The 18,905-nt window shown below is 44.3% G+C and overlaps 1 protein-coding gene across 1 annotated transcript; it reads left to right on the forward strand.

Annotated features, from left to right (window-relative positions):
• Window positions 1-564: 564 nt before the first annotated feature.
• On the forward strand, window positions 565-1,181 carry LOC129073086 (60S ribosomal protein L29-like). Its single transcript, XM_054576769.1, is given in 2 exon segments — window positions 565-751; window positions 754-1,181. Coding segments are annotated over 2 exon segments (615 nt in total).
• Window positions 1,182-18,905: the final 17,724 nt, after the last annotated feature.

Below are 18,905 nucleotides of genomic sequence, written 5' to 3' on the forward strand. Positions count from 1 at the left end.
TGTGTCTTGACTTTGGACATCTTTGTAGTGAAGTACAAGAAACTTTTCTTTAATTTTAAGTTCTTTAATTATACTCTTTCTTGGCTTTCTGTTTTTCTTAGCTTAAATCTGATCCCCCATATTATTTGGGAATTTGTCTGTAGTTATTGTCCTCCCAACTCCTCCTGGGAATGTAGTGCTTTGTTTTAGCATGAGATGCTTCTTATTCTTTTTTTTTTTTTTTTAACATTTTGCCCCATTTGCTTTATCTTTTATGTTTGCACACTCTTCATTCTTCATTGTATTTATTCTTTCTCTCAATGCTTTTTTTTTTCCCCTCCATTTAAAAATACCTCTGGGATAAGAGATGAGCCCACATACAAAAGCCCTTCGGAAAGCCATGGTGACAATAAACTGAAAAAATGCACGGTTCTTTGTTTCAGAGGCAATTTTATGTTACGTAAACAGGACTTGAGGCCAGGAAACCACAAAGAAAAAGAGAAAGAAACATTAATATGTTTTATCCAACTTTCCGGAAAATATACATAAGATGACTAAATATGAGTTCAATAGCCAGCTCAGAGTATGATAGGAATCACTAAAGAACTGACTCAGAAAGACAGACTGCTTTCTCTTCCGGTCCCAGGTGCTCCGGGGGCTGCAGGCTTGGGAGCAGATAAGGCCGAGTCCAAGAACCCCGCCACACACGACCAGTGCCAAAAATGGCACCGAAATGGCATCAAGAAACCATAGTCACAAAGACGTCAATCTCTTCAGGGGTGGACCCCAAGTTCCTGAGAAACATGAGCTTTGCCAAGAAGCACAACGAGAAGGGCTTGAAGAAGATGCAGGCCAACAACGTCAAGGCCGTGGGCCCACATTCCGGGGCTATCAAGGCCCTCGTAAAGCCCAAGCAAGTCAAGCCAAGATCCCCAGGGCCATCAGCTGCAAAGCACAAGATCTGCCCACATCGCTGCCCCCAAGCCTGGGAAATGTGCTCATGCCGCATCACCAGGGGCCTGCGGCTCTGCCAGCCAAGGGCCAATGCCAAGGTTCAAACCAAGCCCCAGGCTGCAGATGCAGCTGCGGCTCGGGCTCTGGCTCAGGTGCAGGCTCAGGCACCCAAAGGTGCCCAGGCCCCCACGAGAGCTCCAGAGTCGAGGCCCCTGTCTGCCGACGCGAGGATGGAAGGGCACGTGTGACCGCTGGGCGGCTGCCTGGGCTATTTGTGCCAATGCACCTGAGGCAGGACCTGTCAAAAAGAAAAGGAAAGAAAGAAAGACTAAAGCACCCTGATCAGGTTTTCTGAGTGCTCCCGGGGGACACACTATAAAAAGATAAAATACAGTTAAGAAACCGCTAAAAATCCGGCCACTGAAAATATTTCAAGTTCAAATTCACCTTAGTAAGAATAACACAGGCCACCACGGTAAAGTGGGAAAAGGGATATAAAACTTTTATCTGCAGAAAGCCTTCAAAAAGATATGTAGAAATTTAGTACAAGGGGCTAGAAGGTGCCATGAGTAAAAATACGTGGCAGAGAAACAAGAGATTTTCGCTTTAGCAATGCATGAAAGGACTGTAACCAAGCCATGGGAAAACATTTCAGCGAGAAATCATGGGCTCTTGAAATACAGCTTCAGGATACAGGAGCAAAGGTAAAAGTCGTTCTCCTGACAAAACCCTAGTGAGAGATTAAAGACAGGGGAGAAGTGACATGAATACTAACCCCAGCAATGGCTGCTTCCTAGGGGAGGAAGAGGGAGAGAGGAGAGCCGGCTAGCCCTGGGAACCTGTTCCCGGAGAAACTGGCGACTGTTTCGCAGTGAGATGGCAGACATTAAAACCGCAGGCAAAAGGCTAGAAACTGATAAGGCAACATAAATGGGTACACCAGGTCTCGGTAATATATCATTATTATTACTAGATTAATAGCACACTGTTCCACTCTATCAAAACCTTTTGTACTAAAGGATCATATAAAAGGATCAATAAAACAACTCCTTAAAACAATAAAGCAAACATATTCCACATGTTTTAGAGGAAATGAAGAAAAAATTAGCTAAGATTTAAGCTTGTTTAGGTCTCTTTTGCCAGGTTAGATTAGTAAAAACTCAAAACAGAAGTAAACATTATTTTTCTAAAGGCTGGGAATTTAAAATCAAAGAAGGAGCTCAGGCAGTATGTACTGAAGATGGGGCAACTTTCTGGTTAATTTGTTTAATATGGAGAGCCTCCAAATTGTTTTCTTTTTTAACTTGTACTGTTAAAATTATCTTTGTCTAACATTAAGAATACACTGCCAAGTTTCCTCTTTGTGCTTTATGAATAACATAAGCATAGATATATAATTTAAGATTTTTCAGCAACATCTGTACCAATAAATTATGAAATATTGTACAAATATATATTAAATTCTGTATATACAAATAAGAGAAAAAAACTTAAAAATCTAAATCCTTTACATATACATATACATACATATAGGTAAGTTTTTATATATATACTTTATATATATATTTTTATATGTATAATTATCTATTGTTTACAAAAATCCCATACGGTAAATTTTATTATCATCCCTATCTGACAAGTAAGGACACAAAAGCCCCAAGATGAGAGTGAATTGCTCAAGATCACAGAGCCAGCAGCTTTGATTTGAATCTAAGCTGTCTGATGTTCCTGGTCTCTTAAGACTACATTGTGCAAAAAAAAAACCCAAAAAAGAAACCAAAAAAAACCCCACAAAAAACAAAAACAAAAAAAACACTGCTATGCAGCCATTAAACAAATGAGGAGGTCGACACACTTAGGAAATCACTGTCAAAAATATGAAAAGCTTGGCGTGAGAGCGAAGGCAGGCTTATCTCAGCGGACGGCGGGAGGAGGGCAGACCGAGGAAAGCCTTGCTTCCAAGATGAGCAGGGACCCTCTCAGGTGGGAAGACGGAGAGCGCTCTCTCGCAGAGATACAAACGCACGCGTGAGAGGGCAGCCTGCGTGTGGGGAGGGGAGGGTGACAAAAAGTTCATCCTCCCAAGTCCACGAAACTGGAGGATGTATATTCACTAGTTTATGTTTGCAAATCCACTGTAGACAAAATGACTTTTCAAGAAGCCAAATTTATCCTTTTTAATCTGAAGCCAAATCATGTATCCCCTTTGGCTGAAGTAGACTTTCATATTCACGTAGAGAGATTATATTGGTGGTACGCAGCAGGTATAAAATCGAGACAGCTAGAGTGACTAGCTGATCATTTTAAATCCCACACATCGTGACTTGACCAAAAAGCAAAATAGACAAAGTATTTGATTCAATTTAGTGGTCAGTCTAAACTGTATGGAGACAGAACATTAAAAAAATCAGGGTTTTGTGTTTTTTTTTTACATCCCATCTGTGAAATCCAGCTTCCCTGCCGAACACAGGTCTTTTTGTTTCCATTAAGCAGGTCTGTTTTTATAATCTGTTTTTAAATTATTTGAGCATTTTTAAAAAGAGCACAACACAGTCTATTTTCTAACAGAATCTTCCATGAAATAAGACGAGAAATGTCGGCGTCCATGCAATGAAGTAACTCCGTGTTACACAGGCAGGCTGGACTGCACAGCTCCCTGGGGGTCCCTCCCACCGGAAGGTGATTAGGGTCTCTTGTCTTCACTTGCAGATGTTGGATCGTATTCTCCCTGAAACAGGTTTCTTGAATGCTTTAAAACTTTCTCTAAGAAAAGAGTTAATGTTCAGTGTTCTGCTGCGTAACGGGTGTCCCAGATAAGCAGCAGTGGACGACCAGGTTTGAGGAGCCCCCGTCTGCCCCGCGCTGCCCGCGCACCCCAGCACCCCAGCACCCCACCCCGCAGGCTGCCCGCGGGACTTCTTTGACAGGCCCCTGAAGCGCCCGTGGGCCTTGGCCGCGGAACCCCGACCGCGCCTCTGGTTTCCTGCCCCCGCTCCCACCCCAGCGCCCTCAGCCCTTTGCCAGCCGTGATTTACTCACGGCTTCCTAGCGGATAGCACCCAGCACGGCCTTGTCAAGAACCGAAGCCCCTTGAAGAGCCAGCCGCTGCTCTTCCTCACGCCCACTGATAAGTTCGCAGGTATGGGCGCCAGGCAAGCCAGGGTCTCAATCGGGCTCCCCGGAGAGCCGGCAGCTTCTGCCACACTACACGTTCAGTCCCCCAACGTCCAAATGTTGGTTCCACAAGGCCCTCAGCTGACACGCTCTGTAGCGGAACACACAGTGATGATGAGAAAAACACAACAGCCTGCTTGATCTCCGGGGAAGACTGGGTTCTGGGGGTCCCCTCCTCCACTCTTCAGAGCGGCCCACAGGATTCAAGTGTCTCCCTACCTCCCCAGAACACCCCTGCCCCAGGCCGGCAGCAGCCACCGAGGGACTCCGGGACAGCCATCTTTCCAATGGGAGGGGACTCAATCAGAGCAAGGAACTGCCTATACAACTGACGGCAGGGCCCTAAGTTGCCACCATCCCCAAAGGGACCCTTCGATATTGCCTTTCCCAAGAAAAAAGAAGTCAGAAGGTTTGGTCCCTTCTAGACACCTGGAGAGCCTGAAAATAATCAACACCATGACAACTATGTTTTTAAACAGGGTGAGTGTTTCCGTGCATATACTCCAGTATAAAGCAGTACCATAGCTGGATGGTATTTTTTTTAGAATTATCTTGTATTTATTTCTGACCCTAAAGTCCAGGTTTCCCCTTCAGCCTCTTCTCTTGCATCAACTAGGGCCCCTCGTGTTTTTAGCATTGCCGTTAGAACATAAGTAAGAAGCTACAGCGCCCTCTCTTCGTTATACATTTATGTTTGCATAATACTCTTTAGTGAAATTAGACACACTCATGGGAGGACCCCACAAGGCCGATGACAAGAACAAAATCTAACAAATCCGATTTTCCCTTTCACTCATAGGACAATTAATTTTAAAAAATCAGATTATCTTGAAGAATTTCAAACAGAGGGCAATTTCCACCTCCTTTGAGAGGGAGAAATGATTACCTTGTGGCACATGCTACATTACATGAGCATTAACTGCAGGAATTTGTGTCGTTTCTGCACATGGGTAATAGACTCTTCCCCACTTTGTAAGAGTCACTTTACAAAGAAATCCGATGAAATTGCTTTAAGCTGTGCAATAAGGAATACCATACCTCTGAGTTTATGATAATTTAGCATGGGCTAAGTTATAGCCTTGTATGTTCTGTCAGAGCATACTCCATGTCTGTTTTATTTATTTTTCAAAATTTGCCTGGTCCCTAAACACCCAGGGACAGTGCCTTACACAACACTAAATACTGATGAATGAGTTAAAATAATTCATGTCCTTGAAAGGATTTGAGCTCAGTATGTTATATAACTTTGACTTCACCATTTCACAATTTATCTTCTTTGTAATTAGTCCAAATTCCCTGGAGTTTTTAACATATTTATATTTGAATTCTGTCTAACTATGGCATCATTAGCTGAGATAGAGTTCATTACTTGGGATTAATACCAGGAAATAGATTGGTAAATTCACTGTAATATGTTACTTTTATTTATGAATATCATCACACACAAAAAAATGTAAGTTTAAAGCAATTGAGAAAAACATATTGAAAAAAGGATAAACTGGAACAGACTCACCAGAAAATGTTAAACTATTTTGGTGGATTTTGGTTTTGTTAAATTCTTAAATATGTTTGGCCTAACACATTTCCCTTTAATTCCCTTAATATACTCTGTGGATTTCCACAGAAATGTGAACCGTATGTTTCTGATTCATTTATACTTAACTCATCAACATGTTTGGTAAAAACGATTTGAAGCACAGAGCCTTGTGAACAGCCTTTGTGGGCTCTTTTATTTTCGTTAGTAAACAACTGGAACCCGAACCCCGAAATCTTGGGGCTTCATTTAATACTCAAATTCCATAAAGAATGAGAGAGCTCTTAACTGGATCAGGCACACTCTGCCTTTGACTGCGCCTCGCTCCAAATCTCACAGCTGGGAGGAATTATTTGATAGTCCACTCTATTTCTTGTCACTTTTATTTTAGAGAATATAAGCCTTTGATGGCACAAAACATGCTGGAGACAGGACTCAGATGACAGCCCATCCGCTCTATCTGTTTACGCAGACCTCAGCAGGTGCGCCAACGGCCCCGTGGGTCCCGGGAGGCTGCCCGCCCAGGCATTTGGAGAGTAGGGCTTTCCCCTCCAGGAGGAAGTGAAGAAGATCCAGCACCCTCATTCCAGCGTCTCTCATGACCCGCCCACCCACTACACTTTGTTTATTTACAGAGAGAGAAATTTTTACCTGACTCTCTCCAGCATGTGAGTGGATGGACAAGTATAAAATTATCTATTTAATGACTATTTTCATCAACGTAATTATTCCTCGGTTTTCTGGTCTAACCCGGGCATCTGTCATGAAGCCCGGGGACAGATCATTCCCTTTCTCTCCCAACTGGGGAAAACAGACATTAAGGTTTGTTCCTGAGTAGGTAATGAAAGGCCTTTAGTCCCAACATAATGGCTAGTTTGCTCCCTGCCATTAGTTGATCATCCCGTGGGGTTTTATTGTTCTCATTAAAATGGCTGACATCTTGTCTTTTTGGAAATCGGCAACCACACCTCCCGTTCCTGCTCCTCCTTCAAGGGCATTCCTCCAACAGCCCTCAGATGCCGGGCTTCCCTGCGGTTTGCATTTATAAAGACCCCGAACACTCCGTAAAACGCTGGAGATAATCTGTTTATGCTGGTGCCTGCTTCTCCCTCCGCCACCCCCACCACGCGGAGCCCACGCCTTCCCTGGTACTTCCAAGGGCTCCTTTGGAAACCAGATCTTCGCTCTGCAGGCATTCCTTTCCTTCTGCTACTCACTGCAAATTAGAAATAAAAGCCCTCTGGCTTTCAGATATATGTAATTTCTGCAGAAGAAACTCGAAAACAGAGGATTAGCACACCGAAGTAAGAATAATCCAAAGGAAATTCCTAAAGAGAAAAACAGCTCTCTTTCATCAACTCTCTGTGGAATCAAAGAGAGATGAAACAGATATGTGTGGTATTTGTGGGGGAAAAGGGGTGCTTTTCAATACAGAGCATAAGGTCCACCTTCTGAGTTTCATAAACACAGGTCCTGCTTTTTCTTTTCTCAAACGAGAGTGGCGAAACTCATCAGAATAAAAAAGATTCAGTGAAAGAAATCTGCTGAAATGGGTCATGAGCCACTCACTTAATAAGTATCCCTGGACCAAGGTGTTGTGAAAAATAAGGCCTTAGGAATGGGAGTATGTTGCCTCTTATTTCTAATCATTAAGGACTTTCTATTTCCCTGTTTACATAAATCATTCCACCCTATTAAGATAAAAGTCTCACTGCAAAGTGGGGAGAGGAAAAAATTCCTAGGACTTCCATGTAGTATTTATTTTTAACCTCATCCTTTAATTTTTTTTTCTTTGTAGAAACAGACTGTATAATGTGAACGATACACCAGTGCCGTACATGCATACATCTGACAAATAAATACACAGATATTGGAAGAACAGACTCAAAACGCCCTTGGTGTTGCTTTGCTGTGTTTTACTAATATGGATGCACAATCCAAAGGGTGTTGGGAGCCCAGGGACCTATAAGCCGAACTCCGAGCTGATAATTCTGGATCTGAGGCCTGGTCGCTGGCCAGCTGCCGCTCAGCCGCTTGCCTCTGGATAACTCACTGAGGTCCCTGAATCTCCACTTCCAGTTCCAGCATTAAATTGAACACTGCCTGAGGTCTCTGTTCACAAAACGCCGGCTGTGTCTTGCACACATGCTTTTTAAAACCAGTAACTTGAAATTCAAGGGACTTGCCAGTGAACAGCCTAAGGGTGAGCAAGGGGGTCATCAAAGAGCGAGGACCCCAGTCCTAGCCTGCTGAATCCCTCATAGGTTAGTAAGCTCACTGAGAGATTCCAGGCATGCGAAGACTGGGAACCACTGACTAAGAGAAATACCAATGCCCCTCCTGGCTTAGTTTCCATTGAATAGCAGGAACACGAAGGATGGCTTCTGTTCTGAAATTCCTTAAGACCTAAAGATTCCCTTTGCTTCCAAGTTTGTTTTGTTTAGAATGCCATCTGAACCCCCAAGGCTGCCTATGGGCGGTAGTAAGGGTCACAGTATAGAGGTGCAGGGTTTGGGGGGAATTGAAAGTAGTCGCTAAAAATGGCTGTAATGTATTAAGTACTTAGGGCATGTTTTACATAGATTAATTTATTTCGCCTTCCTATTCACTCCTACGTATTAGGTTCTGTTATCAGGTCCATTTTGAAGACAAGAAAACTGAGGAACAGAAAAGGATACCTAACTTGCCCATGGCCGCTCCGTTGGTCAATGGTAGAGCCTGGGTCCGAGCCCAGGCAATGTGGGTCTAGAGACCACGCCCTTAGCCACTAGGCAGAGCTGTGAAGGACAAAGCTCTAAGGAATTCAGGGAAGAAGGAAGCCACAGCGCTGCGATCAAAAGAAGCCTTCTGAGAAGAAAACCAATGATGCGCTTGTGTCTGGGACTTATTAAAAGCCACTGTGATGATAGTGTTGGATAGTCTTTTCCTGAACAACAGTTGCTTAGTTGCTTTCAGACCTTCTACACCCTAGTCACAAATGTCATTCTTGGAGTTGGTGGCTTCGGTTGATCTTAGTGTGAGTTGTCATCAAGGGGACTTGGATTCTCAGTGTGTGGGGGCGGGTGGGGGGAGTCTAAGAGTTACGGGGAAGCCTAGACAAGGGAACAGATACCTAAGTGGCACTGAAGGTTCCAAATAGAGCGCAAATAAAAATGTAATTTCATGGGAACATAAGTTAATATAGTCTTCACTCTGAACATACTAGAAAACGGGCGCAAGGAACTGATTTCCCCTGATGCTGGCCCAGGCTATGTGAGACTTCTCAAAATGGAAACAGTATGGAAATACAGACACCAGACCAACGCACGCTCACCATCCTGAAGAGTGGTGGAGAATGCAGTTTCCAGGTGGTTGGGGAAAGTCACCCCCTTAGATGCAGGGTGACTGACCAGCTGGAGTGGGTGCTGGCAGGTCCTTAACGCTTTAGCTGTCTCTGAACGGGAAAGGCTAAGATGCAGACACTCATTTCTCCGATGAAGGCAGGCCAAGCCGGGCTGCCACACCCAACTGTCGCAGACAAGAGGGCTATGCTATCAACTATGCCTCCTGAGGCAGCTTCCTGAGGCGCTGATGGCTCTCGATAGCATACGAGGGCCTGGGAGCTCGGTCGTCAGGGGACAGGGCAGTTGAGAAGGGGTCGAAGGTAAGGATGACCCTGTGTCATGGAGCTGAACAAACACTTGGAGTCATCAAGCGTCCTCTGAGTGTCTGCCATATTCCAGGCACAAGGCCAGTCTCCAGTGGGAGGGGGTCCTGCAAGTCACATGGAAAAATATCTAACAGGGCAACAAGTAATGGCAATAAGGCAGATTCCCGTCACTGTAGCTGGTCAACAAACACAGAAAAGAACATCGAGTAGATCGTTCTTCCGAGGGATGGCCTTGAACACTGATTAACATCCCATGGTGAGATTTATTTTTTTAATAAATAAATAAAAGGAGTTTCTTGCCCTCAACAAGGTAGAGTGGTTTTTTTTTAAAGCAAATCCTCAACATAAAATTGACAGAGGGAAAAGGTCTTCCAAAAAAACTGCAGCAAAAAGTACCTCTCAGCATTTAAAGTTCAATATAACTTCCCACGTGTTTAAAATGAAATGGGAATTATTCGTTATCAAGAAAGTCCAAAGCCCTTCAACTGAATTTGTTTGACCTGTTTGGCAGCAAAATAAATCGGCTGGGTGGTCTGATTCAGGCACCTGTGCAAGTCCAGTCATATCACATTTTCATAGTATCAACATGTAAAGGCCTCATACCTGTCGCATCTATAACAGCACATGGGACTATCTCCTGAACACAAGGCAACCAAAACATTACACAAACAAGTTTGCCCATGAGCCAGACCCTGCAGTGTCCCAGCAAATGCAGACTCAGCAAACGCAGACTCAGCAAACGCAGAAGGGATTTGCATGTTACAACCCAGAGCTCTACCAGTTGAAATACATCACGCGAACTTGAGGAGTGAGGATTCATCTCATCAATAGCCAGTATACTTTGCAGAAGCTTGGACATCATTTTCCCAGCCCAAATGGCAAAGAGCCTAAAGTGCAAGTTTTCTTTTTTTATTTTCAAATTATAAGAGAAAGTTTAGTTAGAAAGTCGCAGAAGTGCAAGAAGTGAGCCCACTGGGCTGCACAGGCTCAGAAGACAAGTTACAGGAGCAAGAGGAGGGCCCTTGGGAGCTTAGCAGACGGAAGGGCGCAGGTAACACGCCCGGGGCAGGGGGAGCGGGGCAGGGGGCAGGGGGGGTGGAGAGCGGGCTAAAAATGCAAGTTTTCTGCCTTTTCAACCAGTATATTTTGAATTACACAGGATGCTTCTCAGTTCAGTTTTCCATATCCCTGAAGCCTGAATATCCACCAATTTCTTTTCTCTCTCCTTTAATACCTATGGTGTGGCCTACACATGAGACAACCCAGACTTGAGTGCACTAGTCTGCCTGCTACCTGTTAGCTCAACAAGCCGCCCAACTTCTCTCCAGTGCCTTTGTCTAGACTATAACTCTACTGGCTATAGTGACGGGCCTTAAAAATGGCTGTAGGAAGTCTTACAAATTATGAGTACCATGCAGTATTAATAACCATCATTGTCTTCCCGAGGTTAAGGATTATGTGCACACCAGTTCAACTCAAGTACCCTCTGTATAACAGTAATAATAACTGAACATTATTAAATGCAATGTGTCAGGCACGGTTCTAAATACTTGTGTAGATTGCTTTAATCTTTACCACAGGTCTTTGAGGAGTCGCTATTATCATGCTCGTTCTACATAGGAAACATTCGAGGCTCAAGGAAATAACGGAGTAACTGAGATTCCAGTCCCAGAAGCCACACTTCGTGACCCCTAAGGCGTCAGGCATGTGATATAATTAACAGCACTGGACCAGGGGCCAGCAAATCTTCGCTCTCTTTCCGGCTTAGGGACCTGCTGGCCAGGGCCTCCATCTCACGAAACACTTCCGGAGCCTACAACGGATTATCGTGTTCTCTCACCAGTCTCTGCATCCGGCCTCACCCACCTCCCTCCCTGATGCTGAGGCCCAATGAGAAAACGGCGGTGACGGGCAGCCTCTGTGAAGACAAAAATGACAGCCTTGAATAGGGAGCTGATCTGGTTTGCCGCGCTCTAGTCTAGTATGTGGTGAATTAGGCTTGTAGAACTTGCTGACTATGTTCCCATGGACAGAAGAACCAGGAGATTTCGGAAGCCGCCTGCAAGGCCAAGGGTCTCGCTGCGAGTTCATCCAATACATGTCCCGTGGAACATGCAGGTCCCCAGGGACGGCTCCAGTGCCAGATCACACGCCCTGTGCTGGGGCCTGAGGCTCCACGGTTTTGGCCGCGCCTCCCAGCAGGCCTGGCGGACAACGTTTAGGCCGGGAGATAATGCAAGTGTGCGGCATTCTCATTACCACTTGCAGTGGGTTGAATATTGTGCCCACCCCCTCCCCTCAAACTCAAGAACTTCAGAATGTTACTTTATTTCTAAATAGGGTCTTTGCAGATGTCATTAGCTAAGGATTTTTAGAGAAAATCATCCTGGATTTAGGGTGGGTAAATCCCATGGTTGGGGTCCTTACGAGAGAAAAGAGAGGGAAATTCGGGCACGGAGATACCCAGGCACTGAAGAGACAGGACATACAGGAAAGAACATCATGTGAAGACAGAGGCTGAGACTGGAGTGATACAGTACAAACCAAGAAAGACCAAGGATTGCCAGGAACCACCAAAAGCTGGAAGAATCAAGGAGGAATAGCTGCCTAGCAGCTCAGGACAGAGGGTGGCCCCGCCGACATTGTGCTTTCGGGCTTCAGCCCTTCAGAACTGGGAGAGAGTCCCCTGTGTCTCTTTCAGCAACCCAGCTTGTGCTCATTTATTACGCGGCCCTAGGGAGCCAGCACCCCACTCCTACTCCCCATTCTACGAAGAGTTAGAAAGAGCATTTCAATGACTGTAGAATTCACCGGAGAATCAGAGGTTCTAAATATAGAACTAAATTAAAAGTTCTGTAAATCACACTCGAGGTGGGGAAAAAATTCTGTTAATCACACTTCACATGGAGAAAACGCAAGTCATTACTGGCAATCTTTAGTTTCATTTTTGATGGTCTCATAATGAGAACAAAATCTACTTATAGTCGAGAGACTTTTTTGCCTCGCGTACATAGCATACTTCCACATAATTATAAAACAACATGCTCTTAAAAGACATGTTCCATAAAAATCAACTTAAAGGAAATATTTTAAAATAAAATGAATTCCAAAAAATATAATAAAATTCTGTCATATTTCTGCCATCGAACGACCATTTCGAGAAATATTTTTATTACTCTTCGTTACTACTGATCTAGCCCCGTTTTAAACCTATTACACAGTAAAGTTCATTTAAAATATTCACTAATCCACATTTTTCCACAACCTAAATAACTAGGGACCATCAAAATCATTTTTAAAAAACCTATTTTAGCTGGGCCCATGTATGCACTTTCGACTGTTTTGTCATGGATTACTGCCCAAAGGAAACTTAGAAGAGACCCCAAATTTTAACTTATTAGAGGGGGGGAAAAAAAGCTTGTAAAAATTTTATGCTTTGCAATCAAAGGGAGGGCTCCCAGCATGGGGCCTGCTACCCTTGTGCAGCTGTGACTGAAAAAAATCAAGGTGTGATTAAACGGCCTTTTTCATATTATCCTCCCTTCTAGGTTTTGTAATTGGAACGCGGCCATCATTAACAGAGCCTGCTCACCAGAGGCCTCTGCTCCGAGGGACGAAAGGAGCCACCCAACTTCTCTCTCTCTCTTTTTTTTAGGTTTAAAAAAAAATTATTGAATTTATTGGAGTGACATTGGTTAATAAAATTATACAGGTTTCAGGTGCACTTCTTCACACCAGGCTGATGCCTGCTGCTGACACTTCTCAATGGTGTGCTGCTCGGTCGCCTGCCCGTCTTCATGAGGAAAACGACAAGACAATAACTTGCTTCATGAGCTTTGGACATCCTGGGCTTCATAAGAAATGTTGTTTTGTTTTTTTTTTTCACAGCACAAACAAGAAGCCTGTGGCACATCTTCCTTTGACACTAGCCACCCTTATACGCTCTCTCTGTGCAGCGTCCACACATCCCCCAGGAGTAGGATGGTTTTCTGGTGTCCTGTTCCTTCTCTCTGTTTCCTGCATCCTATTTGTCATCACATGTTTTTGTCACCTCTTCACGGACGCTGTCTCCCTCGCAGCATTCCTCCAGCTCTGAGACCTGTCATCTCCTGTTGCCTCCTGTTGACACCCTGGGGCATCGACTCCTCCCTCCCAAGTCCTTTCCACATCTCCGCCCAGCGAGACGTGCCTCATCCCTGACTTTCTTCAAGGCACTCACCTGCTCCACGTTTTGTCACGGTTCCCCAGGAGTCCACCAGATCAGTGCCCTAATCCTGGCATGGCTTTTCAAACCCTTCTATGATGCAGGAGGCTTTCAAAACCCATTTAGAGTGTAGGAGTTTGACAGTGCAAACTCAGTTTATCTGTCTGTCTTCTCGTGAACTCCAGCACAACTTCTGTTCCAGACATATCAGCGTCCAGCAGGGCCCTCCACCCCCACCCCAGCTTCCTGATGGTTCTTGCAGCCTGTGTCCCCAGGGCCGCCTTCTTTTTTTTTTTTTTTTTTTTTTTTTTTTTTTAACTTTGGGCATAGACCGTCTTCCTTCCTCCCCACTATTAAAACTCAACCAATTCTTAAAGATCTTGCTCAATCCTATCTCCTCAAGAAGTCTTCTCACACTGCCGAACTCTACGTGAAAATATTCCAGTTTCACCAGGGGAAATACTTAACTCACTTTCAATGTCCTTTGTAATATGTAACTTCCTGTCCTTCATCTCTCTCACTCCTTGGTTCTCATTAACTCGGCTCAGAGACCCTAAGGGAGCCCGGCAAAGGGAGCCTTTGTCCTCTCTCTGCTTTCCCACTCTACCTGTCCTTCCCTGGCTTCATCCTTTCCCCACCTGGCCTGACAGCACTGCCTTCCCGTCAGTCTGTTCCCCACTGCCACCTCACTGTCACCTTCTGCCTTGCTGGTAAGATCCAAAAATGGTTTCTTTCTTCTTTTTCTATTCAGGAGCTACCAGTACAAACTTCACGACAATGTAGATGAGCTCTTTTAAATTTTCAATAGGCATTTATCGCTGCTTAGCAATTCTTTCCGTTTTTACTCTGCTTCCTTTCCCTCTGTAAATCCTTACCCTTTTCTTCTATTTCTGTCCTCCTTAGTTTCACTATTCTCACATTCGGATTTGCCCACATTTCTTTGTGGCCTTGGAGGAAGTGTGTCCCTATCATCCAAGGCTCTGGATCCCTCTCCCTTCTATCTGTTTACAGCTCTTGGTCAAGCTGTTGTTCCAAGTTCCCTCTCTTTTGGCTTCTCGTCAGTTGAGATTATGCTTCATCACCCCCCATATTTAAAAATACCCCTTTTTTTCAGGCCTGTCTCCTTCTTGGCTTTATCAGTAAACTTTTTAGAGGAACAGGCTGCGCTTGCTGTGTATACTTTTGTTCTCCAGATTCCCATCCTGTGCCACTGCAGTCTGACTCCCAGCGCTGCTGCTCAACTGAAACGGGTCTCACAAACATACACACGCAGTGGAATACTATTCAGCCACAAAAAAGGAAATCGCGCCACTTCCGACAATATGGATAGACCTAGAGGGCATCATGCCAACTGCAATGTCAGACAAAGACAAACAGTGTACAATCTCACTTATATGTGGAATCCAAAAACAAAGTCATAGAAAAGGAGATCAGATCTGTAATTATGGGGGCGAGGACTGAATGAAAGCAGTCCAGATGTACAAACTACCAGGTATTAGATAAATCAATATTGGGGATAGAAATACCCCATCAGGACTACAGTTAACACTCTTACGGGATATATTTGAAAGTTGCTAAGAGATCACATCCTAAGTTAAAAAATATTTTTTACATCGATATAGGATGATGGATGTTACCTAAACTTATTGTGGTAATCGTTTTGTAATATATGGAAGTCAAATCTTAACACTGTTCAGGGGTGTCAAACCTTTTGGCGTCTCTGGGCCACACTGGAAGAAGAGGAGTTGTCTTGGGCCACACATTAAATACATTGCAACATGTGATCACACCAAAAAAATCTCGTAATGTTTTAAGTAAATGTATGATTTTGTGTTGGGCCACATTCATAGCCGTCCTGGGCCACACGCAGCCCACAGGCCATGGACTGGACACCGCTGTGCTTTAAACATACACAGCGCGGTATGGCAATGATACTGCAATAGAACTGCCACCTCCCTCCCGCCTTCCAGAGCCACCTGCCTCGCATGGCACCCCACAGTTGTTTCCCTACATCTCAAAACAACTGTCTCCATGGCTTTCACAACAGTCCTCATCCTTCCTTTGACCTTTTTGATGTCTTCTGAGAGTTTTTTCTTCTTTGGCTTGGCCTTGAAATACGGGGCTTCCAAAAATTATTCCTGGGTTCTCTTTCCTCCTCCTCCTCCTCCTCATTTTCTCTCAAAATGTGCCTTCAATTCTTATGGTTTGATTGGATTCCTAGATGCTGATGACTCCCCAAATTTATTTCCATCCACAGCCTGACTTTTATAGGGGAAACAGACCCCTATATCCATCAGTCACCAAACTTCTGCTGACACCTCCCGTAACCTACGCAAGGCTGAACTCACTGTCTTCACGCTACACCTGCTTGCCCCTCTGGGTTCTTGAACTGTGTTAATAGTGTCCCCAGAACGCTTGGAGGCAGTCATTTTAGACTACTTCCTATACCTGGCCTCCCAGTCCTAAGCCCGTCCCCCTTCCCAATTTGCCTTCACCTCTCTCCCGCAAACTCCTGCCTGAACTCGTGTACTTCTTGTTTCTCCCTAGTCTAAAAAAGACATCTAATGTGTCCTTCCTTACAGACTCATTCAATCTTCCCAATATATTGTCCCTGAAGTTATTTCTGGGCTAGCTTGTTACATACACAATCAGGTCACTCTCCTATTTACAAAAAAAAAAAAAAAAAAAATCAACTCTAATCTGAGATATGTTTCTAAAAGCTAGTGTGTCACTGGAGTCTTCCCAAGTTAAAACAGGGCGCATACAGAAAAGCTGGTCAAGGAGGCCAGTGCCTCACTTTTGCCCACGTGGTTTTTTGAGAGACAGGTCCCCTTTTCCTCCATTGCTCCCAGTCCCATGTGATCCCTATGGAACCATTTCTTCCTCCCTCCCAATGCTCCAGACTGGGTCCCTCCACGTCAGCAGTGACCCAGGTGCCATCTGCTGCTTGGACCTCACAGCAATGCTTGAAAGATGGAACCTGGGCTTCAGTATGGTCTCCTAAAGACGCCGCACCTACTTCTACAGAAGGGCCTCCTCACTTGGCATCCAAGCGGATGCCCCATTTTAAAATGCCTGCTGACTTGTCCAGGGTCCTGGCTGTCTGCCTGGAACAAGAGGATGAGTAAAAGGTTTAAAAAAGTCCGTTAAGGATGGCCCTGGATTTCCAGGACTTGAGAAGATTTACAATGGTTACTTTGCATCTGACATGTGCAAACAAAGCCATGAGGCCAACGAAAGCTGCTTCCAGTTTGCTCGCTGGCAGGGCCGGCTTGGGCATTATGCAAGTCTTGATGCACGGATCTAGCTGGAAGAACTGGAGCATATTTTTCAAGCCTTGTTCGGGATTTGTAAAGGCTCTTCTTCCCTGCTACCTTCCAATGTAAAGCATTACTTAGAAGAAGGCTAAAAGCCTGATTTTGTGTTGATGGTTAAGCCTTTCACACAATGTAAACATAAAGAGCTTTATGTGAATTTACGTGTACTGTCTTATTCACGATGCATCTTAAAAAAATGCTTTAAGAATCTCTCCTTTGCTGGTCACATGTTAGGGTGTGTGAGAAAGGACAAATGCAGACGCCAACGATTAAGTTTGTTGATCTTAAAATTTTTAACTTGCAGCCAATCACTTCATTTGAATGCGCTACATCATGCTACTGTAATTGTTTTAACCATTTCTTCCCGGCCTTACCAAAGCTCCTGGGAAACCAGTTCAATTCTGCCTCTTTGAAACGGCTTTCCAGAAAACAAGGAAAATAAAGATTTGAAGCCAAAAGATGAATAATTACACCAAAACCCAACTATTAAGGTAGAGTTTGAGCTGTTATTTTTCTCTAATAGCTCACAGTTTTGAGCATATTTGCCATGCAAGGCACTGAACTATATATAATTTGCAGAAAATAAAAACCCTTAGATTAAATGGGTCAATCAGTTCATTAACTAATTAATTCAGTAACTGCCTGTTTCATTTTCCTCTATTACATAGCTGTTAATATTTGTTTAGGAGAGCCAAATATGATATACTGATCATCATTCCCATAACGCATTATTTCCTGTTATAGAAATTTTATGATGCAAAATCACACAATTATAATGTCCTTGAATAAGAAAAAACAAACCTTCCCCCACCCAAAAGAAAAGGTATAAATTTAAGTTAATATAAACTTGTCAGAGTTCTCCCTCTCGATTTCACACCAGGGTGTGGTGCTGCACAGCTGGGGAGCTGAGCTAATAAGTGTTGAAAAATGAAAAATGCTGCTTTATGGCATCACATAAACTGGCAAAACGAATACTTTTACCTCCACCCCATTTTGACAAACAAATGCCAAAATGTAGATGCTGTAAGAATGAACGTTTATGGTACTGGGCCCATGGGGCAAACAGAATGGTCGTGTAGGGTTTTCTTTTTATTGAATGCTATATGCAACGAGGAGCGGCATAAATTTATAAAATCTAATCGCCTTTTTGTTCCTTTTTGAACCTCAGAGGGGTCATTTTTAGGAAAGCTGTTGGAAACACTGCATAATGATCTATTTATCCAGTACTGAAACGGGATTATCCCTTTTACAAGGAGACTGAGCTTTCCCTAACAACCTGAATGCTCTAATATGAATGCACAAATTGAGGATTTTGAGGAACACTTCGTTCAGCAGCTATTTATTGAATAACTATAATCGCGTTCAGAGAGGGGGGCACAGTGTTCCGTGTGACTTGCGCTGAATGATAATACTGGGACCCAGCTGTCCCCCCGGGGCTGGCTGGTTTCCTAGCCAGCGGCCATTTGCTCGCGCTCTCTCCCTCCCGAACCACTCCTCCTCTGCCCCGTCAGACGACATCTACGGCAAGCCCGCCATGTCCCAGTCGCACAGGCTCGCGAGACCATGCAACCTGCACCATTAGAGCAGGCTGGCACCCACTTATCACAAGAAGAAATCCCTTCATCGGGGGCTAGACATCAACTGGACGGAGCCAGAACAATGTAAGCAGGAAGCAAGAGGCAGGAGGGTGCATTGTCAGGTACGTCCCTGCCCCGAAAAGAGGGGACACACAGCTGCCCGAGGCCTGTCCTAAGGCTCCCAAGTGTCCTTAGAATCCAGCGGCTGGGAATTTCTGATTCTAGTAGTCAGAGAACTGTGATGTTCTATTCCACATCATATGTGCCCCCTGGTCTTCCAAAGCTAGAAATATATTCTCTCTCCTCTGAGCTTGGTAAAATTTTATCTATAACCTTCTTAGAGAAGTTAATAGTATTTACCTTACAGGATACCTGTGCATGCCTCTCGTCTCCCTGCTAAATGTAAACTCCTCAAGGGCAGGACCAAAGTCTGATACATCTTTTATTCGCCAACACTCTTTAACAGAATGCGTTATGAATATTCTATATCATTTGGTCAAACAAACGACTTCAATGA

Source organism: Pteronotus mesoamericanus, unplaced genomic scaffold, assembly GCF_021234165.1.
Source record: "Pteronotus mesoamericanus isolate MK-2021 breed Mesoamerican mustached bat unplaced genomic scaffold, CSHL_Meso_final contig_347, whole genome shotgun sequence".
Taxonomy (NCBI): domain Eukaryota; kingdom Metazoa; phylum Chordata; class Mammalia; order Chiroptera; family Mormoopidae; genus Pteronotus; species Pteronotus mesoamericanus.